This window comes from Vanellus vanellus (genome assembly GCF_965231255.1).
Source record: "Vanellus vanellus genome assembly, chromosome: 9".
In the NCBI taxonomy this organism is placed as follows: domain Eukaryota; kingdom Metazoa; phylum Chordata; class Aves; order Charadriiformes; family Charadriidae; genus Vanellus; species Vanellus vanellus.
Window position 1 is genome coordinate 22874232 of NC_138914.1, and position 26403 is coordinate 22900634.

Below are 26403 nucleotides of genomic sequence, written 5' to 3' on the forward strand. Positions count from 1 at the left end.
GCAAACCCACCTGACTCAGTGCAAAATATATTCTATTTACAACAGATGCTCCCAATTTATTGCATCACACATGAACCCCAGCAGAAATGTCCATTTTTAAATAGCATGATTAAGGTAATGTTATGTAAATAAGTCCAATTTTTTTTTTTAGTTTAGCTGATTTAATTAAGCAAGGGAAGACATGTTTTATCTTTGTGGACAGTATTTTCAGGAAAAAAAAATAATAATTAAAGAATTAAAGCACTTAGAATCTTCTGCCAAACACCACACATTTCATAAATCTGCACAAGTAGGTCCTGAAGGTCACTGAAAGTATGGCGTTCCTTCCAACTGTGACACTTCTGACAGCGCTTAGCTACGTAGTTGTCATCTCAGCCTCATGAAAGGAACATACAACTTTTATGAAAGGATCTGATACCTGACAAGATTCTTATCTCAGCCTTTCCCAGACTGAAAGTCACTGTGCAAGTTTTTGGATTCAGAATGTCACATATCTGAGAAAAAATTTACCTTTCATCAAGTCTAGCCTGCAGAAGCACCCAGTAAGCATCCTCACAAGAATTCTAAGGATGAACTTGTAACTGCAGAAATAATGTATTTCAAGAGGACAGTTTCATATCTGCTTAAAACTCAATGGACTCTCCAGTTCCATTAGTCCCTGAGAGAACAAAAATTGGGACAGTGAGTATCTTGAAACAGCCTGGGGGTATTTTGGAAAATAAAGCTAGTAATACATAGAAAATGAGAGGCTTTGGTTTTTAATTCATATGTACAACCAATCATTTTACTCTAGGTTTCTGAAAAATCCAAGCTATAGTAGACAGGAAGATTCATTTCAGTATCTACACAGTACAATTCCTTTGCCCTATTACCATCGAGCCTTCCCCCACTAACAAAAGGTTCTATTCTAGTAGTAAAATTGGGCATGTGAATTATTATAACAGACTTCTTAAATGCACTTTAATCTCCTCAAGTTGGCAAAGCAACATCTGCAAAATATTTAGAGAAAAAGTACCGTTTATTTACCCATACACAGTATGTCAAGACTCAAGATGTCTTCCTTAACCATCCCTTTGTCATTTTATATAATTTCTTCATACTGTAAGTTATAGATTTCTTTGCCCCTAAAAAAAAAAAAAAGAGAGAGACACAAAACCCAGATAATATCAACATTTAGGAAGGCTAACTCAAATACTAGGTTCTTAATATAGTAAGTAAAATATTTCCCTGGAAAATGACAGCATCAGGCAGACATGCAAATAACCTTCCTGTCACATTCATAACACATTAATAATGACACAAAAAATACTCTTAATAGTATCAAGGCATGCAAAATAGAACAGGTTCATTCTGAAGGCCTAAAAATGTTGCATACAAGCACATATAGATAATGACCAAGGTATAGCAAAGGTAGAGATTCATGATAAAACTCTCAACTCGTACAGAGGGAAACTTCTAATTTACATCATTGTTCCTAAATGCTAAATACCGGAAGGCTTTTAAACCATCTGTGTCTACTGCAGACCCTCACCAAACCAATACATTATGCTTTGCAAGCCCTTCCTGATCTACTGCTAGGTAGTGTGTCCAGCCAAGTAGGATGGTGCTCTGGCCTGGTAGCGGACACCAGCAACCCCACAGACTATATTCTGCAGCAGGACACTCCAGCAGGACTGTTTAGAGAAATACAGGCTGTTAGGCGTGCAGGTTAATTAGCTGGCCACACCTGTGAGGAGAATCTAGTTGTTGAAGCATTTCAGCTCTTGAGACGGGAGCCCACCACCAGATTCTGTAGTACAGATGAGGCCCAATCACCAAGAACATAGCTATGCCCAAAGCCGTGCGGCCAAAATTTTACTGAAGGGATAAAGGGAAAGGAGAGAGAGAGAGGGGTGAAACAGCACAAAAGAACAGTCTGCTCAAGCAAGACACGCAAACTCTGCGTGACTGGTAGACAACAAGCTTTATACTTCCAAATCCTACTTTACCAATTTCTTCCGCTAATCAGATTTTAGTTACCCTCGCTTGACGCTACACATCAGGCACTTGGCTGCCTTGTTGTAGACCAAATCAACACAGTTAGAGTTGAGAAGCATCACACCGATGCCCATCTTGATTCAGTGTAATCAAACACTGCACGCCACTGGCAGCTTTCCAGGAAAAACATAACCAAAGCATTGCTATGCAAAGGCTTGTGAATTAAACATGAAAACAGAGAATCGTTTCTTTCCATAGGAGATATGCTGCTGACTGCCGAGGTGGAAATCTCTTCTGGTTTCAACAAGTTGTAAAATACATTATAACCTCCTGGAATATTTTGTTATTGCCTCATCCTAACTAATGGCAACTACCATTTGCTAACTGAGAGAACAGCACATCTGCAAGAGAATAAAACTGCTCGATTTGCATAATGAAATGACACCTGCGTCCTTAGGTAACAAGTGATAATACTGAAATGATGATGGGTATGGAATACCAGATTAATAAGGATATACCCGGGTGAACTGAAAAGAAGCAAAAATAACAAGATGATGACAAACAGCTGTAATTTGGCAATACTGCCAATATCAGAAGTATACCATGCACACCGGCATGCATACCCTGTCACAGGGATGTTATCTAGACCAATTTTGCTTCAGAGTAACCTGTCCGTCACTTGTTTATAATAAACCTCATCTGAAGCCAGAATAGCTGTCATACTCTAGCATCATCCTGCAGTAGCCCACTTTGGCAAATACCGTACCATCAGGCCTACAACAAAGGAAGGCATTTCTCCATTTTCATATAGATACAGAAGGGTTTTGCAGCAGTCATGGCCTCCAAGCTTTTACAAGTTTTAGATACGAAGGGATTGAGGATGACTCCTACATAATTTGTAAAGTGTACCCTTAGAGTTAAACACTTGCCCAAGTTCTACCAGAGATGAGCCTTCTCTTACAGACCTAGAGTAAAAAAAGACACAGCCTTTTGCTGGGTTTAGTCATCTACTGCTTGGAAACTTAAAAACAAAATATTGTTGGTCTTGGCATTTCAGCGGGGTTCTGAGATCCTAGCCAGTGGAGCTACTTATTTTTCCTCCTTCCAGCTTTTTTGGTTTTATATTAAAAAAACACCCCAAAACCAAACAAAAAAACCGCCACAACACACAAAACACAGAGCGACTTTCCAAATTACAACACAGTCTAATCACACCCTTACAAATTCAAAACTGAAAAGGCAAGTTTTTAATGCTGCACAAAAAGCTTGAATTTTGACACTTGCATGCACAGTATGGTACACTATACTTACTACAGTCTTTCTCATGTTTATTTAATAGAACACTTTACCTGACAAGACTGACTAAAAGTACACAGAAGCAATTTAGCTAAAAGTCACACAGTATGACACACCAGAACTCAAGGAAAGATCTTCTGCAACAAATGAGCGACTTTGACTCAGGTTTAGCCATCTATTGCATTGGACTGCTGTGGGTGGGCAAAAAGGGTATGATAATATTTGTTCTTGAAGAGGTCTTGGAAAGTAATCAAATGAAGGCAAAATACTTTAAGTGAAAGATGCATTCAGTATTAGCAATCTAGAGTCACAAGAAGTCAAATGAGTATGCAGTAATAAGGAAAAGTGCATGCTCTATTTACGAAGGAAGTGATGGAGAGTAAAAAGCCTGTCATAACAAATATGCTTTATATAATCAGTTTTGCACTTCCTGTGTCTCTAATTGCAATTTAAATAAACTCAACTTTACCTTTCATAAGGAATCCCTCATACATATATTTTCAGCTTACAAAACCACGTGCATCCCATATGTAAGCTCAAACTTTTCTATATTTAATAGGTTTTTGCTAAAAGCGAGCACACTAATGAAGTCACGATGGGCTTTTCTTTGCAGCATCTCAAATAACGAGTAAATAACCATATAAATTCTGAAGTGCCTCACATATCTGCATTAAAATTGCAGACAGTGTAAGAATTCCAGTTGCAGAACAAGGCCAGACCAAGCTCAGGCATAGCACATAAATGAAAGAAGTGGTTCCAATCTCCAAAGTTAAAACTATGTAACTGTACAGCTTTGAAAATTACTGTCCAATCTCCCCGGTATTATACTTCCAGGATACAGCCCCTTTAATGCTGAAATCGCTCTGCCAGGATCGATGTTGTTCTGCCATTCCAACAAAGTCAGAGTACTTCTGGAAGCGCAGTATAGCGTGTGGCAAACGAACAGTAACACAGCTGATACAGCCCTGCAGGACTGCAATTAACTGCGTTGGCACCACAGCCAGCAAGTCAGCTTGCTCTATCAGCTTGCCAACCTACTCTGCTTCTTGCAGCAGCTCCTCGATACACAGAGGTTTTTCTCCTCCGCGTTTTCCCCCTGCAGGGAGCACTCTCCTGAACTCCACCCACTACAGCCTTCTGTAATAAGATGCTTACATTGCTGCCCCAGCGCATCACCCTACAAAGCAAAATACAGGTTTAAACATACAGCTGGTTTCTTAAAGCAGCCCTCAGGGTGATGAGTCACATCTGTAGTAAAAGTTAATGGTTGTAATTATGGCTCAGTCTCAGAATCTGAAGCAGTTGGACCACATGAAAATGTCTTTCTACTTTAAGTCTGAATCTATGACTTGGTGGTTCCTAACCTCCCCTTCAGATTTTTCCACTATATGATACAGAACAAAGACCTAATGCACATGGAACCAAACCCACAAAATTTCAGTGTAAACATAAGTTGTATCTGGTTTTACTTAACGATCCGTGTTTGGTTTTTTGGAAGTGTTAGTGTTGTAAGATAGCAATTTGGCTATATTATAGGTCCCCCAAAGTTTCCCAGTAGATATGCCTGGCTGGAGTATACTTTACATCCTTCTGAAAAAAAACTAATGCACATACTGCTGAAGAGCTGTCATGTGGAAGCAAATAGTTAGATATTGTTAGCGTATCATGCACAGACTCATGCAAATTTTTTTACACATATTTACAGTGAAGTGCAGTGATATGCAACATCTGCTCAGGCAGCTGATGAAGATAGCAATTATCACAAATTTCCAGAATATTTTACATCTAAAGCTGTTCCTTATAGTTAGAAAAAAAAAATTCTTGAAGACATAGTAGACTAATATCGCAGTTCTAAGAAAACAAATGTTATCCAGAGCAGCTACAAGCATTTGTGCTAATTTAGAAGTATCTCGAACAATTGCTTCAACTGATGATTTAATTCATAGTCTTCTCTTTATATGAAATTTTCAAGGCTTGCAGCATTCCTCTAGTAAGATATAGGGAAAAAATCTAAGCTAAAGAAGTATCAACATCTCCTTCAGAGCAGCTAAATATAAGAACTTCAGAGTTAGTTCCCAAAGACCACGCAGACTCTGGCTATGTGGGAAAATAAATCAAATGATGGTGCCATCTCTAATGGGAAACAGAGAGGCAATCTCACCACAGGCTTGAAGAAATACACAGGCACATTTTCAAAAACTAAATAGGGCATTTAACAACAAACAAAAACATAGAGCTGGAGCTCAACTTTAAAACCACATTGGCAGCAAAAGATGAAAAACGTTCTCTTAAATGGGTAGAAATTCTTTATTTTGCTGATGCTCCTTGCCAATACTGTTAATACACAGCATGCCATCTCAGCAACGGCTATTCCTGATTTAACATTTAATTTAGAAATATGCTGTACATTGGACAACCACGCTACAGACCAGAGAGTAAGCATTTCACTTTGTTTTATCTTAACAACAACAACAAATCAGCTAAGGAAATCTTTTTGTGTCCCCCGTTACATTTCAAAAAGAATGATGGCCATGTAATGAAAACTAATTCCTTTGCAAGCAGACATAGGACAAAAGTACTTGTATAGTTACCAGGAACAGCAAGAAGAAATAGCCACAGCTTATTTAATGGAGCCACCGATTTCATGAATCGCTTTCATAATTTTCTTATTTTAGCGACTATTCTTAACATAAGCACTGCAGAAGGCGAGAGCCATAATACTGTTCCTAAAGCCTCTACTAGAAAGTGTGAAAATAGGTCTTAGGGGAACAGAACATTATTCAAGATTTGGTTAAAGAACGAAGAAAGAAATACAGCATCCTTAGGGATTAAATTTAAAAGCTCGACACTTGCTTGTAAAACACATTTCTTGCATGAGTCAAGCAAATACTTTCTACGTAGGAGCCACAATGTTTTGTCTGTGTACAGTGTGTATCTATATGAACATTAGCTGACAAGAGCCCCAAGAAATGGCAAAGCAAGGTAAACAGCATTAATGCCTGCCCCCTAGTGACAAGTTTTTTAAATTAAGAAGCTGTGATTGGGAGAATATCTTCACTGGAAGATACAGCAAGATCTCACATAAATTCAATCATAACTGTTTGGAGAGAAATATTTCAAAAAACCCAAACAAACAACACAACAGCCAAAACGCTTCTACAAACTAACTCCTAAACCCATCCCTCCTAAATTCCAGGAAAGATCACACAAACATCACATCTGAGAAATACTAGGGTCACGCCTGCAGTTAAATTTAATTTCTTCTTTCATGTGCAGTACAACGTTGGTTTTTAATACAAAAAGACTATTTCTGTGCTTCTGTCCATCTTCAGTGAGCGCACTGATGGTGCTGTGTAAGGCCCACACACATGCTCGTCGGGAAGCAGGGCTATGCCTACATTAGCAAGCGAGGCAACACTCATTTTACGTGGAGCGGCACGCATTACAGACACGCTCCTGATGCTAACTGCAGCAGCAGGACTCCCTTTCTCCAGCCAGGGTGGCCTGCACAGCAATGCTCGGGAAGGTTAGCTCTACAGGCAAGCTCTGCATTCATTAAACAACATTCAGAGGTTAGGAAATGCCAGAAGTGGTCCTTTTCCAAATCTAACTCTTTTCCCTCAGCACATGATCTGTAAGTAACCCCAAAAGACCATTCTGAATTCTGTTGCTAATGGTTTTGGCCAGATTCTCGCAAAAACATGGTTAAAATAAAACAAACGAAATTATGCTAAGAGTGAGAAAACTAAACTCTCCCAGTCCTCTTTGCTCAAATTTGGCTTGTGTTTGAGGCAAAGGCTCACAATTGCTTTGCTCTACCTGAAGCAAAAAAAAAAAAAAAAAAAAAAAAAGAATTTTCAACACTAAAAGCACTGGTAGGAAATAAATGTTTTTAGATATAAGTGTTACTCTATGTAACTGGCTGGTTAGAAGACAACTAGAGTGTGTTTTAAAGGGAAAAAAAAAATCCACTATACATAAACCAAAAAGCAGTTAAGACAAAGGAAAGAAAAGGCATTTTGCAAATACCTCGTTTCAGCTCCACAAAACAGAAAACATGGTAAAAATTACAAGTCCTACTAAAAGATACTTTAGGACCCCCCAAAAGTCCTAGTAATATAGGACACATAGGCTGTAAGTGATTTACCACATGACACCCGAAAGGAGCTAACAATTCCCAGCGGTGATTTTCTGTCTATCAGGACAGAAGGGGAACATAAATAATCTGACAAAGCTTAGCTATTTTTATTCATGCTTTTGCAGTTACACACAAACAGCTTTGCTCAACGTGTCAGCCAGGCTGCTAACTTTCACAAGCACTGAATTCAACATGGTAACGCTGTCTTTGACCCCTCACCTCCAAATATATTACTCTACAAAATCTACTCTCCATGGATTTAGAAACAGATAGGTTACAAGTTGATATTGCTAAAAGAGGCATATTACAATACTAGAAGTCTTGACGACTAGCATGTAATTTTGACAACAAACCCTACAAGAAAAACGTCACCTATTGAGTTGGAAACCTTACGTTAGAAACTAATACCTGCAATATGCCTAACTCATATAAAACAAAAATTTGCTTTTCTCGGATGGAGTTATGTCCTCAGTCTCCTCCAGCTACTAAACAAAGTTAGGCAATAGTTTTGTCAGACTTCTTGCAGTTAATAGAACTAGACTATTAACAGAAGCATATAAAAAGTACAACTGTTCCTGCTTATTTTACTCAGTAGACCACTAATGGTCATGAACACTGCAGTTTCTTTCTTTACAAGGAGGGAGGAAGTACAACATGGAGCCACCAACTTTAATACTAAATGGGAAGTGAACAGCAGCTGTAGAAGTCTGGATAAGGATTGCTCAGTAGGAAACTATACAGCTGCTTTTAAAACCAGTAATGGCATCATTTGTATATAATTGTTTTTGTGGAAGAATTAGGAATAGGTATAAATGAGTTCAGAAAATTATTTGAGCAACTTCATGCAAGCAGCAAGGATCTTCCACTTTGCAGGAATTAAGACTATCTCCTGATCAGAGTTTTCAGTAAACAAAGGCTCAGGTCTCCAGTCTTTCTTTTAAATCAAGCTGCAGTGCTTTCAGCTTTTTAAAATGCAAAAATCAGGTCACCTTAAAATTAGATTTATAAAATTTATTATTTAGGGTCACCTTAAAATTAGATTTATTTTAACAGGATGAAGCTCCATGTACGTAACTGGCAGTAAATTTCATCCAGTTTGCAAGACTGACAGCTGAAAAGCAGCCCTAGTTTTCCCATGCTTCTATACAAGCAAGTCCTTTTTTTCTCTTCTACACCTTGTCTCACATTGACTTTGTAATACTCAACTCTTTTTCTAAGTAATTAATTTCAAAGTATAAGAGTTACAGTAATATCCAATGCTCAACAAGAATAGTTTGGAATACATAATGTCTTCAAATACACACCTCTCTTCCAAGCCTGACAAGAACATCGGGTTCTGTCAAAGTTCTCTCCCTCAAAATTCATTGCCTCCTTTATTTTATGATAAATAACCTTATAGTCTACGTAACACACCAATACTATGCACTGATCGTTTAGGGATCCACTCACGTGTAGAAAGCCAGAGTGAATTATGAAGTATTTTTTTCCCATTTTTTAATACAAAAAGAGTAGAACTAGCGCACATCCGCCAAATCTGGCCCACATATAAAATGAAATTGAAGTCAGAAGGGGTTTTTTGTTACTTTTGGATTGTTGGGACGTTTTGTTTGTTTAAGGAGTCATATAGACTCAAATTCCTTTTGGCTTTTTACAATTTCTCAACAGTTATATAAAGCTTCTGATTTAAATATTACTTTTATTTTCCAGGGGCTTTCAATTACAACACCCAAAAAATGTATTCTTTAAACTCTTGTAACAAGACAGTCTTGGGGCCCTATAATTTTTATTTTGTGAAATCAGAAGGCCTACGTTGATAGAAATCACACACATTCTTACCAGCTGTTAGTATGGTTTTAGCACTCTGCACTATACTGGAAGATCTCACAATTCCTGAAATGCCTGCAGATAGAAAAGCACACAGATGTTACTCATCTTAGCAGCTTTGCGGGGATATTTTTTATCCTGCAACATACACAAAAAAGTTAAATATTTTTCCAGTTATACAATGAAGTTGGCCTAAAAGTGAAACATACACTTAAGCTGAGCAAGTTTGTTTCTGTTCTGCTTTGTCATGCTAATTGAAGATATTCTCTAAGGTATTTTAAATTATTTTATACATAACATACAAAAAAAACCCAAACCAAATCAATAATAGAACAGGTAACAACCAGTAGGCATTGATCAAATTAACTCATTTAGTGTTCCCATTATTTCTCTACTAAGATGATCAGTCACAAAGGATTCAGAGTTGTTTCATTTAAGTGCTGGCGTATTAACTTTCTAGAGCAGAACAAATTATACTCATTGTTTACTTCAATATGAAATTGGGATTCTGTACTTTGATCAAGCAGAGATGCATACATTGTGCAGTGTTTGGCTTTTTTAAATTATCAGCTTTCGGAGATATGGCTTGTTTACCATTTGCACTGTGGCACATTCAGTTCTTCTTGTCCAGTGGTTCTTAGGTATTAGTGCAACAGTAAATAAAACATCAAAACTTTTTTTGAAAAGTACTAAGTTTCATCTGTTCTAACATATATATATATAAGCATACTGATATGTGCAGAACAGAACTACTGTACATTACTAAGTACTTAAAAATGTAGAAGCACAGCAGTCCCAGAGTTAGTCTTCCAAACTGGAAGTTACTCTTCTGCATTAACCAGAACGTAGAATATAATTTCAAGTAATATTTTTAAATCTTTCTTTCAAAGCCGTTTCTATAATGAAGAGTAAAGGTTCAGGAAATCCATGAATAAGTAAGAGGGATACAATATTCCACTGGAAAATAATTTGGAGGGTAGGGGTGGAGTAGGGAAGGGAACAAATCACATTGAGCTAGCAAAATACCTAGAGACAATGCAATTCAGCTTGAGTAATCAGCTTTGTCTAGTAGGATTACCAAATGGCTTGTCCTGTCCTTTACCCAGATTCCTGAATTGGGAAAATCTTTCAGCCACAAAAGTAAAAGTGGGGTTTTGATTTGTTCTCCAAAGAGTATAAACTGCTTGGCTTGAGAAGACTCGATCTATCCAATGCTTTGGTACTGAACTGCTGCATTAGCTTAGTATTCAGGTGAAGCTATGCAGCCAATGAAATGCTGAAGGTGCACACAGCCCAGAGGCAGATGGTCCCAGCAGGCCACACCAATTCCTAAAGACTCCTTCTTTCATAATCTAAACCAAAACATATCTTTCTATATCAGTAGGAATGCTATTTGCTAGTATTTCAGAGAACCTGTTTGCAATCAAACAAATCCAAACCCATGCTTTTAGGTATATATCTCAAGACTAACCTCTTGTTTACTTCTTCCTTCTCTCTAAATCATCCTTCTGAATTAGAAGAACATGTACAATAAATCTGTATATCTATCACGTCTTAAAGGAGATTATGGACACTTATCTAGGCCTACCTTGATGCACCACAAATCCGCAGTCAGGGTCATGGGCAACTTGCAGTAAAATTTCTTCCACATCTCTGTTTTTTCCAGGAGGGTCTACCAGAGAAGTTATCTTTTGTTGCAGAGTCCTTGGCAAAGCCATTAGTTGCGTAAATTGACCTTCCGGACTTTTATCAATCTGAATGTTATAAAAAAATAACACAGTAAAAACATTCAGTGTGAATAAAGTAAGTTCTCTTTTTCAAAGAAGTCAGAAAAGTCTTTTGGCTATCTCTGACCTCTGATAAATACCACAAAGAACACAATCCATTTAACTTGTAAAAGTCATTGACAATGCTAACGAAAACTTCCCAAACACTGGGAAATGGAATATCGCAGTTCTGAACATGAAGATGCAAAGATGTTAATTTTTATCCAAGGGAAGACTAACATAGACACACATGATCTTGCTGCCTCTGCAAGCAACTTTTCACTGAAACTTAATCATTTTTGCTCTACTCAATTTCCTTTGGAAATATAAGTACACTACAATGAAAAAAGAAAAGCTCCCAAAAGACCACTTAGCTGAGTTTCTTCTGCCTGAATATGATCAAACTATACACATACACATTTCAAGCTTAGTTTGAAAAACATTTTCTCTGCTTTAAACTCAAACCACATCTGGTTCGTATAATTTGAAGGAAACATTCATTCCACATTTTCCAATCCAAATCAGAAATTCAATGACCCTTTTTTGAATACAATGATACCAACGTGCGGGTCTGTACACATTCATACAAAATGTAAAGCACAAATACTGAAAAAGGCAAAATGGAGCAGATCCCTCCAAAACTGGAAGAAAATATGAAAAGCTCGAGTCTTCCCACACAACTTTTTAGAGTTCATGGAGACAACAGACAGGAGTCTCGTTACCCTATACACTTCCTTTAGTCAATGGGGAGAAAATGATATCCAGATGAATCACCCACTGACTACAGAAGGAGCCGACAATGAGAAGGCTCTTAACATTATGTGGGAGGAATCCACGCCTGAACCAGAGCTACAAGAACTAGTGTCTGCCTTCAGTTGTTTTTGAGGAATCTTTTAAGAAAGAATTTTCTCTGTAACTCTGAAGATGTATACTTGGAGAAGGGGTTTCTATTTTGCATTAAACAGCACTCCTGATAGCAGTTATCCTCTTCAGTCTGGGGAATAACTGCCAATAACCAGACCAAGGTGTGAGGAATAAAGCATTAAAGCACTTTGCTCAAAATCTACAGTAAAATGATGGCATTTAATCAAAAGCCTCGATGACTATTATGGAATTATGGCCAGATGTATTATCCAACAACATATTTGTAGTATGCTACCAGGATTTGTTTAAAGGTAACACAACATGGCGTATTATTCTAACTAACCATCTTCTTGGAGAAAGAATTACTGATTCTTTTCAGGATTCATTTGAATACTTCTTCCACTAAACTGTTCAAAAGCACATTGATAAGAAAACACAGAGACAGCTGCAGTATAATACAGATTCGCCTATGCTGCACTCCAAAGTTTGCAGTAAAATTGTTTACTCTACTCAAGCTTGCTTATATATGTACTTTAGTTTCTAACAAAGACACGTCCTAAAAGGAGGCATTTGTAAGATAATTACCACGGTGACTTGAGGATAAAGAGATACCCATATCCATGAGACAAGCTCATGCTATTTGTAACTTCACGTTGAAATGCGTAACATGCTTGAATATTCACATGGTTGAAATGCGTAACATGCTTGAATATTCACATGCAGACATGCATACTGCAAGAGGAAAAATTGCTGTTGGACCCCTGACTGTGGCATCTCTCCCCTAATTGCAATGTTACACTTGTATCTTATGCTGGAAAGACGGAATTCAAGATACTGGTCATTTTGGATAACTGTTTCCAAAATACTAGGAAAAAGTGGTTTTAGTATGGGTATTTAAGGATAATGCCAGAATTTAATTTGGGTTTAGTCAACCGATCTTCATAACTAGCACTCTAGGGGTTTTTTTGAGATGCAGTTTTTGATTGCAGAAAGTTGCACCTATAAGTTACAGCCTAATCTTTTCAACTCAAACCGTATGCTTACTCATCACTTCCTAGACTGTTGTTTCCATGTGGCAGGCATTAGAACACACATTTTAAAATTATCTTCTGTTGTTCCTTTGCTAGGGCTCTAGTTCTGTGCCCATACCCAAAGAAAATGAACAGTAGTTACTACATATGTAGAGACTGGTATTTAAAGCAAGTCTTCTGGCTGCAGAATTAACAACAGAAACGTAACAAATAGCAAGTACAGTGACTACAACTGCTCGCCTTAGTGTATAGCATAATTCTTGCCTTCTGTCAATGTGATAAAGCACTTCCGCTTGCTTGTTTTAAAAATATTTTGAAGAACACTTGCCTCTAGCCTTCCCAGATGGTGCTTATATACCACTTGAGGGCAGTCCTGTAATATGTTACTGTACAGCTTCTGAAAATGGGGAACATTAGGTTTCACTATGTTCTGCACTTTTGATCTGTCTTCTCCTATTACCATTCTGAAGTCACCTAGTTGAGAAAAGAAAAATAGTTAATACATTAGGAAAAAACTGAAAACTCAAAGAAGACTATAACAGAAACCACCATAGTACAAAGCTGCCATCTAAAACTTTATTCTCCAATCCTACCAATAAACCACAATAAGGTTCACCTAACAGTCAAAAAATACTATTCAAATACCTTCCAGCACAGAAAATAAGATTCAGAATTGTTATGTGGCCTCTGATACGCTGTAATGTCATCAACCCACGTGTCCACATTTTCACTTGGATAACAAAAAAATTCCAGCTGTCAAGTTCAGACTCAAAGGCAGCAGTAACACAGCTACATTCTTTGCAACCATACATCAGTTTCAACAGATTACTAAATAGATTGACCAGCCCCAATACTTTGTATCTAGAAACAAATAACCTTCAATTTTCTAATATTGAAAGAAAATAATTTGCATTGTCTCTGCACTTCAAGGGCAGTACCTGAAGTAGAGCTAACAGCATTCATGGTAAGATGACAGTATTACCTTTTCCTCTTAGCCACGTATTTTGTTAGTAGTTTCAAAAAGCAACTCCTTTTGGCAGAAAAATAAAATATCCACTGTTACATTACTGACTTTCTTTTACGATACATGACGGAAAATTTCAAAGATAATAAGTGAAAAGACAGCCTGTAACAGAGTATTCATCTACCTCTACTAGGTACCACCCTGGCAGCTTCCAGGGTTACCACGGAGGAGTTAGAGGCCCAGTGCAACATGTATCAACAAACAAAATCCTGGATCAATTAATTTTCCCACTTCCCACATCTAAGAGACAAATGTTTTTGCAAGGTGGCAATTCCCTAGCATTTATTTCAATTTATGCCATGCTGCAAAACAAACACTTCCCATATAAATGATACTGACTCACTGCTCTCAAAAAAATGCATAAAAAAATAAAAGGATAAACATTTTCCAAATGAAAGCATGAACAACTCTTTTCAGCAGTCTCCAAGGAGACTGATTAGAGTAACATATAAAATCAATTTTGTCTACTAGTACACTCTCTGGGAAGTTTAAGACTTAACAAAATGGCAGCAAAATAAAACATCCACAAACATGTAATTGACAGCCTTTTTCTTGAACATTCCCAACTGGAAGTCTTATTGCTTTAGCTTTGCTCACACAGCCGAGCCAATTGCAACATCTTACACCATGATAACTGATCTTCCACAGTTTTGGTTAATTGCACTGTTTCAAAGGATATATAAAAAAGTATCTTGGTCACTAGCACCCACCAAGAATCTAATGACTTTCCTGGACAGGTTTCAGGTGGGCAGGTATGCAGCCCTGGAGCAAACATCCCTGGTTAGCAACCCTTAGCCATCCCACTGCCAGTACCCTCTTGACTTTACTGTCACTTTCAAACTGGTAATGATTCAGAAAAAAATGCTAAGAAAAAGCTGAAAAAATTGCAATCTGAACTGACCAGAGAAATACCAAGTAAAGAACAGTAACACTCCTCAGTAGAACCAAGCTGCAGCTAATAAACCCTACCCGTGCTTTTTTTGAAAAGCCAAACTTGCATTTCTTTATGAGCAAAGAAAGTGCTGTATAAAGTACAACTCTAAACTTGTTCACAGTGATTCCATTAAGGATATCAACATTTAAAAAGTGATGCTGAATTAAATTGTAACAATTAAATCTTGTATTGAAGAGTCATTTGGAGCAATTTCTTAATTTTTTTCCCGTACCAATTTCATAACTAAAGAAAGGAGGAAATTCTCTTACCAAAAAAAAAAGTCAACAAATACCAACCAGGTGAGTGTTAACAGTACACTGAAGAATCATAACCTGGATCTTTAAGTTAGCTAAATAAGAACCTTAAACACAGCACATTCAAAAAGTAAGAGATAACAAAGCATGGGCCAGAGTACCAGATGAATCCCAATTACACTAAGAGTGGAAAGACAATTCTTTTTCCAAGGTTTTGAACCATTAAAACCAAAATACAATCCATACAAACAGAAAAACCACATTATTTCACCATATTCAATCACCCACACTTAGCTGTTGATAAATCAAGCAAGTATAAGAAGTTTTCCGTATGTACCTATACCTATTTTCTCTGAATAAACACAATTAGTCTTTACAAGCCGTTACATAACGCAGCAGTAAAATATCGTTATTGGAGCATGCCCAAAGCAAGACAGCAGGTGACTTATTACACATCACACTTCCTCCTGTGGTACAACAGCTCCTACTACAGCTTTTCTCCTCAGAGACTTTAGACACCATATACTAACCAGAATAGGAGAGTCCTGCAATCTGCATATAGAGGTCTTCTTCAGAGAAACTTTCTGGTAACATGAGAAAGGCTGCTGTGACCGCACTCTTCAGATTGCTAACGAGAGCAGCTTGCAGCTTGCTATTCTCATTCTGCGTCAATATTTTCACCTGAAAAAGCAGAGTCATGGGAAGCAAGAATTCAGCAAAGTGCTAGTGAAGATGGAGCTAGAAATGTTACTCAATCCAACATGAAAAATAAATAAGAAATTTATTTAAGATTAGATCCTATTATTATGGTACAGTAAAGACTAGAGTGTCGCCTCTTGTTTTCACAGTGGGAGAGGAATAACTTTTTAGAATTAACAGCTTGCTACAAATGCTGTTTTTAAAGACATTTGGATCTGCTATAAGCAACAGACATTAACTAATATCACCTTTCCATATTTACAAATTTAGGATTAATCAAAACAGTAAATATGAATGCATCAACAAAAATACTTCATATGTGATTATGCAAAAATAAAAAAAAAGAACCCTGTCACACTGAAAGTCAATGGAATACCAGAAAAATAGGTAAGTTTTCCTATTCATCGTCATTTCTATTTTTAAATAGAGGACTCCTCTATTGTATGCTTCAAACAGTTTCTTAGACATTAGTTGTCCTCCTAGAAGCAGCAAGGCTTTATTTTGCACTTTGTATGAGCAGAATGTGAATTCAACGGGAACTTCACATACACACGAAGAACAGAACACTGAAGTTGAGTGCTTCTCCGTGCCACAAAGAGAAGTTTGGTTTTGGGGAACATTTAAACTGTTCAAAACTAACTACAGAATCCAACCTAGGTTATGGAAATATACTGGAATAAAAAGCAGATCTTCAGTAAGAACTGAATATAGAAACATATTATTAGAGAACATTAGACAGATGAGGTCAGCCTGGTTTACACGATGGCCAACTATGCTCTTTCAGAAACAACTCTCCCAAGAATACCTGCCTGTTTTGAGTTTCTGTCTTTTTCAAGTGTTCTGGCTAAGCGATACTGTCTTGCTTATAAAGGGCAGCTTCTTAGTATTCATTTACTCTGGAATACCTTAAAATGCAAACCCACTGACAGTTACAAACAAATGCATCCAACTTGCTTTTACTCCCCAAAAGACCATTCACGCACAAATAATTTGCAGTATTACTTGACATTCTGCTCCCAAATATAGGCTGAAACAGCTAAGGTATACTTTCAAGTAAATATTTTCCTTTAGGAATCTAAATACTCTGTTAATGAAGAAAAAAAACAAAACAAAACAAAACCAGATTCAGTAAAGAAAGTCAGAGAATCAAACATAACTGCTACAGAAAATCCTTCTTATAGGAAGGACATTGACAAAGCAACGTCATGGCTGGCCACTACTACATTCAGAACATAGTTTTTAATTACAGTAAAATCTTTAAGAGTGATACAGGAGAGATGGGGAAGGACCTTTTACTCGAGCATGTAGCAATAGGACAAGGGGGATTGGCTTTAAACTGGAAGAGGGCAGGTTCAGATTGAACATTAGGAAGAAGTTTCTCACTTTGAGGGTGATAAGGCACTGGAACAGGTTGCCCAGAGAGGTTGTTGAGGCCCCATCCCTGGAGGTGTTCAAGGCCAGGCTGGACGTGCCCTTGGGCAACCTGGTCTGGTGGGACATGTCCCTGCCTACGGCAGGGGGGTTGGAACTCGATCTTCAAGGTCCTTTCCAACCTAAACCATTCTATGATTCTATGATAAAACTAGAGTAATATCTCATTTTGATACGGTGCTGAATGCAACAGTATACAGGGTGCTTGTTTCAATGGCTCTGCACTAAAGCATGGGTTTGCCTAACATCAAATCTATATGATAGTCTGGAATTGGTCCAGGGTGGATTTCTGAAGGATGTCTTCCCTTCTTTGATTGGCATTTTAAAAATGAAGAGTTCAAAGTACAAGCGAACATTTCAGAATTCCTCCTTACTTCTCCTGCAAATTACTTTGTATTTTTTAGTGTTAAAATGAAAGACAATGATAACACACATTAAAATGCAATATATTAATCTGCTAGGGAGCCCAGAGTAAATTTTATTTCCTTGAAAACCATGGGAGAAGTTTACTGAATTCATGCAGACTTGCTCAAATACCATCCAATAAACAAGACAGGCTGGTCATGAGGATAAATTAATGTTTAAAATCGCATAAATTAATTCACTTGTATTTATTTTCGTAACTTGCTTCTACAGGGGAAAATCTAAGGAAAGAGAGAAGAGAGAAGTCTGTGGCACCCCACACAGTCACCCAAGCTGCTTATACCTTAGGCTAGCCATGGAAATAACAGGAATTTATGGACATGTTTTAAGAACACCATGGTTACAGCCTTTTAAAAGGTGAAACTCAGATATGCTATTCCTCCTCATGGAAGACCACGGACTTGCTTTACTGAAGCAAAAAGAATAACCTCCTCCTTTAGCTAAAATTACTCCCTAACATAAACCATTTTTTTTTCAAAGGGAAATAATGTGTTAGGCCTCAAAATTTACATGCAACGCTGCAGTAGTGATACCATTTGCAAACAGATTTTAAACAGTTCAGGTAGCTAAATATGTCCCAGGAAGACAGAGTGCAATAGTCCTCACCAAGGTATGACATGGATGAATGCTGATTCTTGAGGTACATCTGAAAGATGACCAAAGTTACGGAAGGCCTTTGCACAGTACAGAGGACTTACGATCAGAACTATTCACTGTACCATATCACATAAGGGGGAAAGAAGCAGCCAATTTATGCTGGTTTTACAGTATACAGAGAATTCAGTTAACTAACAGTACTGTTGAGACTTTAAAATTATTAAATATATTAAATGAGGAATATATTCAATTTTATAAATAAGGATGACCCTCAGTCATCACAACAGTCTAAAGCAGGAAATGTACTACCTTTCCTGCGAGGAAATTCATACACAAGAAACTGCAGGCATGGGTACACTTAGAAACTTAGAGGCAAACAAACTACACAAAGAGAACTTTCATTATAGAATGAAAGGTGTCAAAAGCACTATTGCAGTTTGCCATTTAGCCACATCTACACTCTGCTAAATATCACGATTAGAGGATTTTTCTATTCTCTTTAAAAAACTGTTTTTATAGATTTGAACAATGGAAAAAATCTGTAAACAAATATGAGCTCTGTCACTCCTTCATGGATTTTTTTATAATATAAAAAACCTAAACCTCCCCAGACCCCTTCAAAAAGTACAAGATACACTATTCATACTCCTCTCTCTAACACCTCACTTCAATCTGTTAAACTCTTCCTTCTCTTAATAATTTCTCCAGGACAACAGTAAATACAGCTGCTTACACTAAAGCAATTACTTGCACTACAATTACTACTACGTTTAACAAAAATTCAGTAACACTTCAGATGCTTTTTAAAATTTTCCTCCTCTGAAAACCAATTATGTGTCACTTGTGCTTATTTACTTTTTAGGTACAGCAGCAGATTTTTACCAGGAAACTTGTCGGTTATGGAGAAATTACAACTAGGTTTATTCAATTTTTCAATACAGTTAAATGGAAATTTAGCTGATCACCATTATAAATTTTGTGTAGGATGAAATGCCAATAAACTTTTAACACAAACAAAGAAGCCTGGGAAGAAAAGCTAGCATTTCTAAGTGGCAATTCCAAACTCCACCTATTCTGCCAAACATTCTGGAAAGATTACTTGGTCAAGGCAACCAGTTTATAACAGAAACAAAACATCCAGTGAAAATTAAGCCAAGATTTCCAAGCCAGAGCAAATGTTTCAGCTCATGTGCTTGGACAGCTTTCACTCATAGTGCGAGAGCTTTGTAATGGAACACCAGAAGGTGCTGGGCTTTTCCTCTTCTATATGAGTGACGAGGAAATTCCCAAACAAACTGTTAAACAATATTAATCTGGCTTCAGTCAACTGTGTCCAGAACTAGTGCAAATGGCACATAAGAGATTATAGTGGGTAAGAAAACAAACCTAACCCTGTGTCCCTTCCAAAAGAAGCTTATTGTACATTTTTTGAGAAGGTAAAAAAAGCTTTCTATTACTACCACTTACACTATATATATCAAAACATTAAATCAGTCACAAAGCAGGAACCAGCAGACATTTGAAACCCATACAACAGATCTAAACAAATTATTTGGTCATTTTTGTTCAACACAGTATAACGTTCAAAATCCCAGTTAGTGATTTTAATAGATTCTACAGGAAGAGACAGTTTAAAAATTCACCAAGTATACTTTCGGTCCAATTCTAGTTTAAGTCCTGCAGTCTTTACTCAATGCAAATTCCTGTAAGCTTTATCAAAATAATCTGGACTGATTTCTTCTTTTATCTATTAAACACATATGCGATATCACCACTGTCTTGTTAGCAACCAAACAAAATACCAAATTCTGCCTTCTTGTGAAAGTATGTCCTCCCACTGAATTTAACCAAAACATGCGAAGCATAACTTATACATACTAAGATGAAAAATCCTAAAATAAAATCAAAGCAGCAGCAAATGCAGTTACACTGAAAATTAATATTCAGTACTCATTGTAAATGTGAAATTTAGAATTCTTCCTTCAGTTATGTTTCCTCAATGTACTGAATTTCATCCTTTAGAAAAGTAACAGCTGTTCTAACATGTATCATGCTATAATACATCCCTGGGTTACAGAAAAGCTAATAGTGCTGTCACAATCTACTCAAAACTTTCACCCAAAATTTTTAGTTTAAAGTGTAATTAGCTCCTGTTCTAAGACTTGAACAGAATTCTCCTCTCTTCCACCTCTCCCCTCTTGAAAAATTAACTTAGCACTGCTGCCATCTGCTGAAAGCACACTGAATCAGGCACTTATGGGAAAGTAAAGACCTCATATTTTTTATGACACAAACAAGAAGGAGAAAAAACAACATGTTTAACATATGGTTCAATCAACTATAGATACTTTGACAATACAACGAACTAGACAGTAACTGCACAACAAAGCAGCTTTCATCTTGAAAGATTTCCATTATTGACTGTGTTAAATTTTGGTGGCTCCTATAATTTGTTATAAAAGGTAAATATTACATTTAACATTAAAGGGACTTTGAGTTAATATAGTCCAGTTATTCAAGATTTACTACAGGCAGAAAGCAGTGATTAATATACTTACCTTTAGGGTTGGGTTTTTTCACATAACACAGAACATCATTAAGGACTACATTTCACTTGTTTCTGAGACAGATTACCCTTCTAGGACTAGACCCCTAAATCAGGGCAGATTTTTTGTTCAGTACTGATGCGTAGATCCTTAACAGTTAAAGTTAAAACTACAACTGATAATTTTCCAGCCCTGTAATTTCCTGCATTTCAAGACAGATAACTGAACAGACTAACAGTTACCGGTTTTTGTAGGCGTCCAGCGACATAGAGGGTTTTCCAGTGAACTAAATCATCAATCAGGGTATCAGTACTAATTACACCATATTTTATCATCTGGAAAAAAAGCAAAATAAAGGCTTTTGAAAAAACATATACCTGCACCATTTTCAGTACATGAAACTTACTTACTATAACTGTCATTAATTCTAAGGAATGCACACCTCCAACAAAAAACTGGATGCATCACATTAAAACGTTTTAGTGTTTTAATGAACACAGGAGAAAAAAAATGTAATTCCTACTTCCATGCAAACTTCAGGAAAAAAAAACAAAACAAACAAACAAACAAACAAAAAAAAAAACCCCGAGAAGATGCACAGAACTGTCTAAGATTCTTTCTAGAATCAAAGTTACAATAAAGTCATCCCAGGATCAACCACTAAAGCAAGACTTTAAATCCCAAAGAAAACTAGTCTAGACAGATACTGGCACTGAAGAGATCTGAACATTAAACTACAACTGCTCATAAAAAGATTTTGGAAAGGTTATGATCAGGTTTGCACCAGCCAAACATTACAATAGTTGGAATAATCCACAGTATCTGTTATGATATGGAAAACCCGAAAGAAATAGTTTGTCAGAGATCTAAAATAAACAGAACTTTATGTCTGAAACATAATTAAAATAAACAGAGTATTTATGTGTATCATTATTGAGGGGTGTGGTGCGTATCAGGGAGCTTTTTTTTTGCTCTTTGATGTTAGAAAACAAACAGTGATTCTTTTAGTTCATTTTATGTAACTGGAAAAAAGATGAACTTTCAACAGTTTGTTACCAGTTTGCACTTCCTGGGTTTCCAAAGATTATCACCATAGTAAGGCAGCCAACTCCAGAATTTCTGGATAACAAAGGACCACAGCCTGTGATAAGACTGAGTCATTATGGCATGAGATAAGAGCGTAAAGAGCCAAGAAGAACAGAATTTCATAGCAAAGATCATCGATGCTTAAAATAAAATTTAAAAAATCCCTTTTTACACAAAGTGAACAAGGTTTAAACCCCAAATTCTTGCCTCATACAGATGTCTCTAAACAAAATAGCAAGTACATAATAGACTACTTTATCTACCTCTCCAACTTTCTCTGAAGAATTCTGACATGCACCCACATTACTGTAACTACGCGTGCTCTGAGAAACTTCTGTTAGGTATATAACATTCACATGGCATTTTTTCATGACTGTCCTTCCTTTCATTTCATTTCTCATCTTTCTTAAAAGAACTTGATTTGTTACCACTTGGCAAAAATTACTCAAAATCAACACCGAGACAGATACATCTTCCTCCCCTGACTCCCATCTGCACTCCTCCTTACCAGACAGTCTACATATAGAGGCAGGAGGAGGACTTGCTGGACAAGTACTAAACTAGAATTATACCCAAGCTTCACAGGTCAGGATGTCAGCCATTAAACACCACAGATGTCAATCCCAACTTGCTATGTTAAATATTTGCATTTTATGTCAAACAAACAGTAAGAACCCACTTTGCCATTACTACATGGTCAACTGCCAAAATTAAGACCCCGTTTCCCCACATGATACACTTTACAACCACCAAAACTGGCAGACAGCAAGCAATAAGAAATATAAATTCAGTTTCCGAAGCGCTTTAGTTGTAAATTCCAAACACTGCTCGCACTTTTAAAGTGCAAGAGCAACTGCTCTGTTTGCTTTTTAATTAATGTGCTGTTTGTGAAACAGTTTGAAACATATTGAAGATACCATGTGTTAAGGACCAGTTACAATCTACAAAATTTGCCTCCTGCGCAGAAATCTGCTTTAAGCTAATCATTTCAATACTTCACACACAAACATTTGACTTATTCAACCTACTTGTACTTACCCGACCATTACATGGCACTAAAGTATTGTAGTAAACCCCTGCTCCGTAGCTCTGTATACTACTTATCTGTTTTGGCCCAAAAACTTTTAGGAAGGAATAATGACTCCTGTTCTTTAACAAGTTCATCATGTGCCAGGTCACAGAATCATCAACAGCAAAGACAAAATCCAGCATATTGTTCTGTGGGTAAGGAGAAAAGTATTGGGGTTTATATGTCAGGAAACAAGCAATGTTAATCATATTAATCTAAGATATGCATAGTATCGAACTACCAGCTAAACATTTTTCACAAGTTAAAAAAAACAAACCAAACACAAGCATTAATGACAAATACAGCTTAAAGGTTCTGATGAAGTTTTATGTTTTCTAGTCAGTGTAGCAGAGATGGTCCAAAATTTTCCTGTCTTCCTGGTTAAGTGACCAACCTTCAACCCCCTGAAACAGGGGAGCACGCGACGAGATCTTCACGATCCTAGTTCACAGCTCAGCTTAACAGCTTAAACTTAATGAACAGGACTTTTGCTAATATGTGAGGTGATGAATTGGGAGATATGGGCAGACAAAGCCAGCTTAGAGCTGGCAGCAGGAAACTGCACTTCTAGCGTATTCACTTGCTTTTGTCAACAAAACAATCCATACTCCAAAGGCTCGCAATGTGCAATGCATGCCCTGCTCTTCTGAAGAAATGTGCCCACACTCTCCCTGCACACAGACAAGTTGACAGTTTACAGCTCATACCTACAACAAACTAATATCTGGAGTGGCATTGCTTCAAATTCATTAGGCCTCTGTGGCTTCCTAACTCTGGGCTGCATCCTAGCTAACCAGTTAATACTACTGAAAAGATACTCTGCTAGCTACCTTCCTCCCCCATTCTTTTCGTGGGGGGGTGGGGGGGTGGGTGAGATGCTGTTAGAGCTCTGAAATTCCTATTATCCTCTGGTTTTCTCTTTTCAGAAAGGAAAACGAGACACTAAATTTAAAGTCACAGTTGTGGGGAGTGCTTAACAGGCAAGCCGTAACAAGCAAGACTACCTGTTTGCAATTCTAAAAAGGCCAAACGTGTACACAATAAAAAATATTAAAATAAATAAAAATCACTATTTCCGAGCAGCTTGACCTCCAAAGGATGAGGAAGCGCCAAGAATGCCACAGAAGGGTGGCAACAGATTCTGCCCGTTACCCTCACAGGGCGCACGGCAAACACACCGCTCGGGCAAGCCGTAGCCCTTTTCGAGAGCCATCAGTAAATAAGCTCTGACACAGAGCCGACCGGCACAGGGCTAAAGGGGCACCCGAACCACACACAGTGACAAACCGGCCGTCAGGGACCACGCCGGCGGGCAGCAGCCCCTGGCGCTCCGCCTCGGCTCGAGCCGGGCCCCCTGCCCCCCCTAACCCCCAGCCGGGCGAGGGATTTGGGGGAGTTTCGTCCCTTTTCGAGCACAAGCCAGCGGCAGCCCCAGGTAGCGCCCTGCGCCGCCTCCACGCCGGTAACCGAAACGCAGAAGGCCCGTGGCCACGGCGGCCCTGACGCCGCCACACACCGGGGGGGACCCGGAGAGGCCGGCCCGGGCGAGGCCGCCGCGCTCACCTCGCCGTACCCGGCCGAGGCCCCCGCCTGCCGGAAGACCCCGGACCCGTAGGCGAAGGCCAAGCTGAGCTCCTGAGGGAAATGCGCCAGGACCCGCCGGAACTTCACCCCCGAGCTCGACAGCGCCGGTAGCGCCATAGCGCGCACCGGCAACTCCGACCCGGCCCACCTTCCCGCCGCGCCACCTCTTCCCGCCCACCGGCTGAGGCGGCGGTGCGGGCTAGAGCGGCCGCAGCCGTCACGGGGCGGTGGCGCCGGCGCACAGCGCCCTCTGCTGGCCGGCGTGCGGATGGTGGGGGTCGGCCGCTTTCCCGCCGGCTCCCTGCGGCACCGGGCTGGCGCGCGGGCGCTGAGGGGGTTCCCCCGAGGGCGGGGGATGAGGCGGCGCTATGGGGGCGCGCCTTAGGGCGAAGGCTGAGGCGGCGCTGAGGGGGCTCTCTGCAGGGCGGGCGGCGGCCAGCGGTGCCCGGGGCCGCCCTGAGCGTCGCGGAGCCCCGGGAGTGCGCGTTGCCGCCGGTAAGGCCCGTTGAGGTGCGGGGGAGCGGGCTGCGGTGCCATTCCGGCTGAGCTCCCCTTGAGGCCGCGCTGTCCCGCCCCAGCCAGGAGGGCCCGTTAAGCTGAACCGCTCCGGCAGCGGCAGCGAGGTTATATTCAGGGGATGGGTTTAACTTTTTTCCCCATCCCCGTTTCAATTTAATTGTTTCGGGTCATGGCAGTTCTGTGCTCCTTCTCCGATTATTTTTTTCTCCTTTTGTTTTAAAAAAAACCAAATCATATTTTGTATTGATTCAAGGCTTCCCCTCAGGAATTGTCGGCGGCGTTATACTCCTTCACACATCCACCCCTCGTGCTATGAAAACAGAAAGCCCACAGTGTTTAATCTTCACATTCGTGGTCACGACTGCTGCACGCTCTCCTCCTGCTGAGCCTGGCTTGGTTTTCATTTTCAAGTCCTATATAATAAACTTCCCTGAACTCAAATGCGAGTACTAAATGTATAAAAATGGCTCACAAGATTGAAGCGTATCTTGTTTCCTCACGACTTTATCCTTCTCTGCATCTGCCTTCCCAAAGATCATGTTTTATCCTCCTTGTTTGTATGGGTTTCCAAATGCCCTGTTTAACTCTGTATACTGTTGTGAGGAGAGGCTGAGAGGTCACATCCAGTCTGAGGCACTGCCAAGCTAAATTTCATACTTGCGCTAAATTTCAAACGTGATTAGGTCTTTAGACGTCACTGGAATCATAATGTCTGATTAAAACAAACATATGAAAGGATCTGTAACTCTCTATTCCAGAAAATGTAGTTTGATATACACAGTTAAGTCACCATCTATACAATTGTTTTTGTGATGTTAAATTAGTATATGATAAATCAGCATACGTGTGAACCTGGCCATTAGGAATATTGGAAGGGAGCACCTGAGGCAAGAGAACAATCCTTGCTACCGTTGGCAAATAATATAAAACTTTAACTATGTGAGGCGGGTGCCATCATAAAACTGCATCAGACCTCTGCTCTTCTGAGCTTTTCTCCATCAAATGATTCAGCCAGACAGACCCTTCCTTCTGAAGTCTCCACTCTAAATACTCTCCTTCAGAGGAGAAACTGTAGTATACTAAAAAGAATGTGTGTTTACATTAGAAATTATCACATTGTAACTAACTGAATTTTTACTATTCTGAATAACAAGGTCCCAAAGGTCTGACAGTGGCTGTGGTTTGGAGACTTTGTTTTCTGCTAAGATTGTGATTCGGTACCCAGTAGGGTCTTTGCACTGATTTTAGTAGTCAAAAGTCAGATCAAACCTGTTCTTGAGACCTCCAAGGTGGGTTTTGTTTATATAACTTAAAGCCCTTGTTTTCTAACTTTCCTACAAC

General features: G+C 38.8%; 1 protein-coding gene across 2 annotated transcripts; it reads right to left on the minus strand.

The window, feature by feature from the left end:
* Positions 1-840: 840 nt before the first annotated feature.
* On the minus strand, positions 841-24660 carry TAMM41 (TAM41 mitochondrial translocator assembly and maintenance homolog; the record flags this gene model as incomplete). 2 transcript variants are annotated; one of them, XM_082487633.1, is made up of 8 exons in its annotated part: positions 841-1124; positions 9248-9310; positions 10824-10989; positions 13225-13370; positions 15639-15789; positions 21047-21139; positions 22929-23108; positions 24523-24660. In XM_082487633.1, 8 exons carry the CDS (start codon positions 24658-24660, stop codon positions 1048-1050), a joined length of 1014 nt encoding a protein of 337 aa, XP_082343759.1. In that variant the 3' UTR covers positions 841-1047. The 2 variants fall into 2 exon arrangements, with proteins under 2 accessions (XP_082343759.1, XP_082343760.1); XM_082487634.1 differs by lacking the exons at positions 9248-9310; positions 21047-21139; positions 22929-23108; positions 24523-24660 and having other exon boundaries at positions 15639-15729.
* Positions 24661-26403: the final 1743 nt, after the last annotated feature.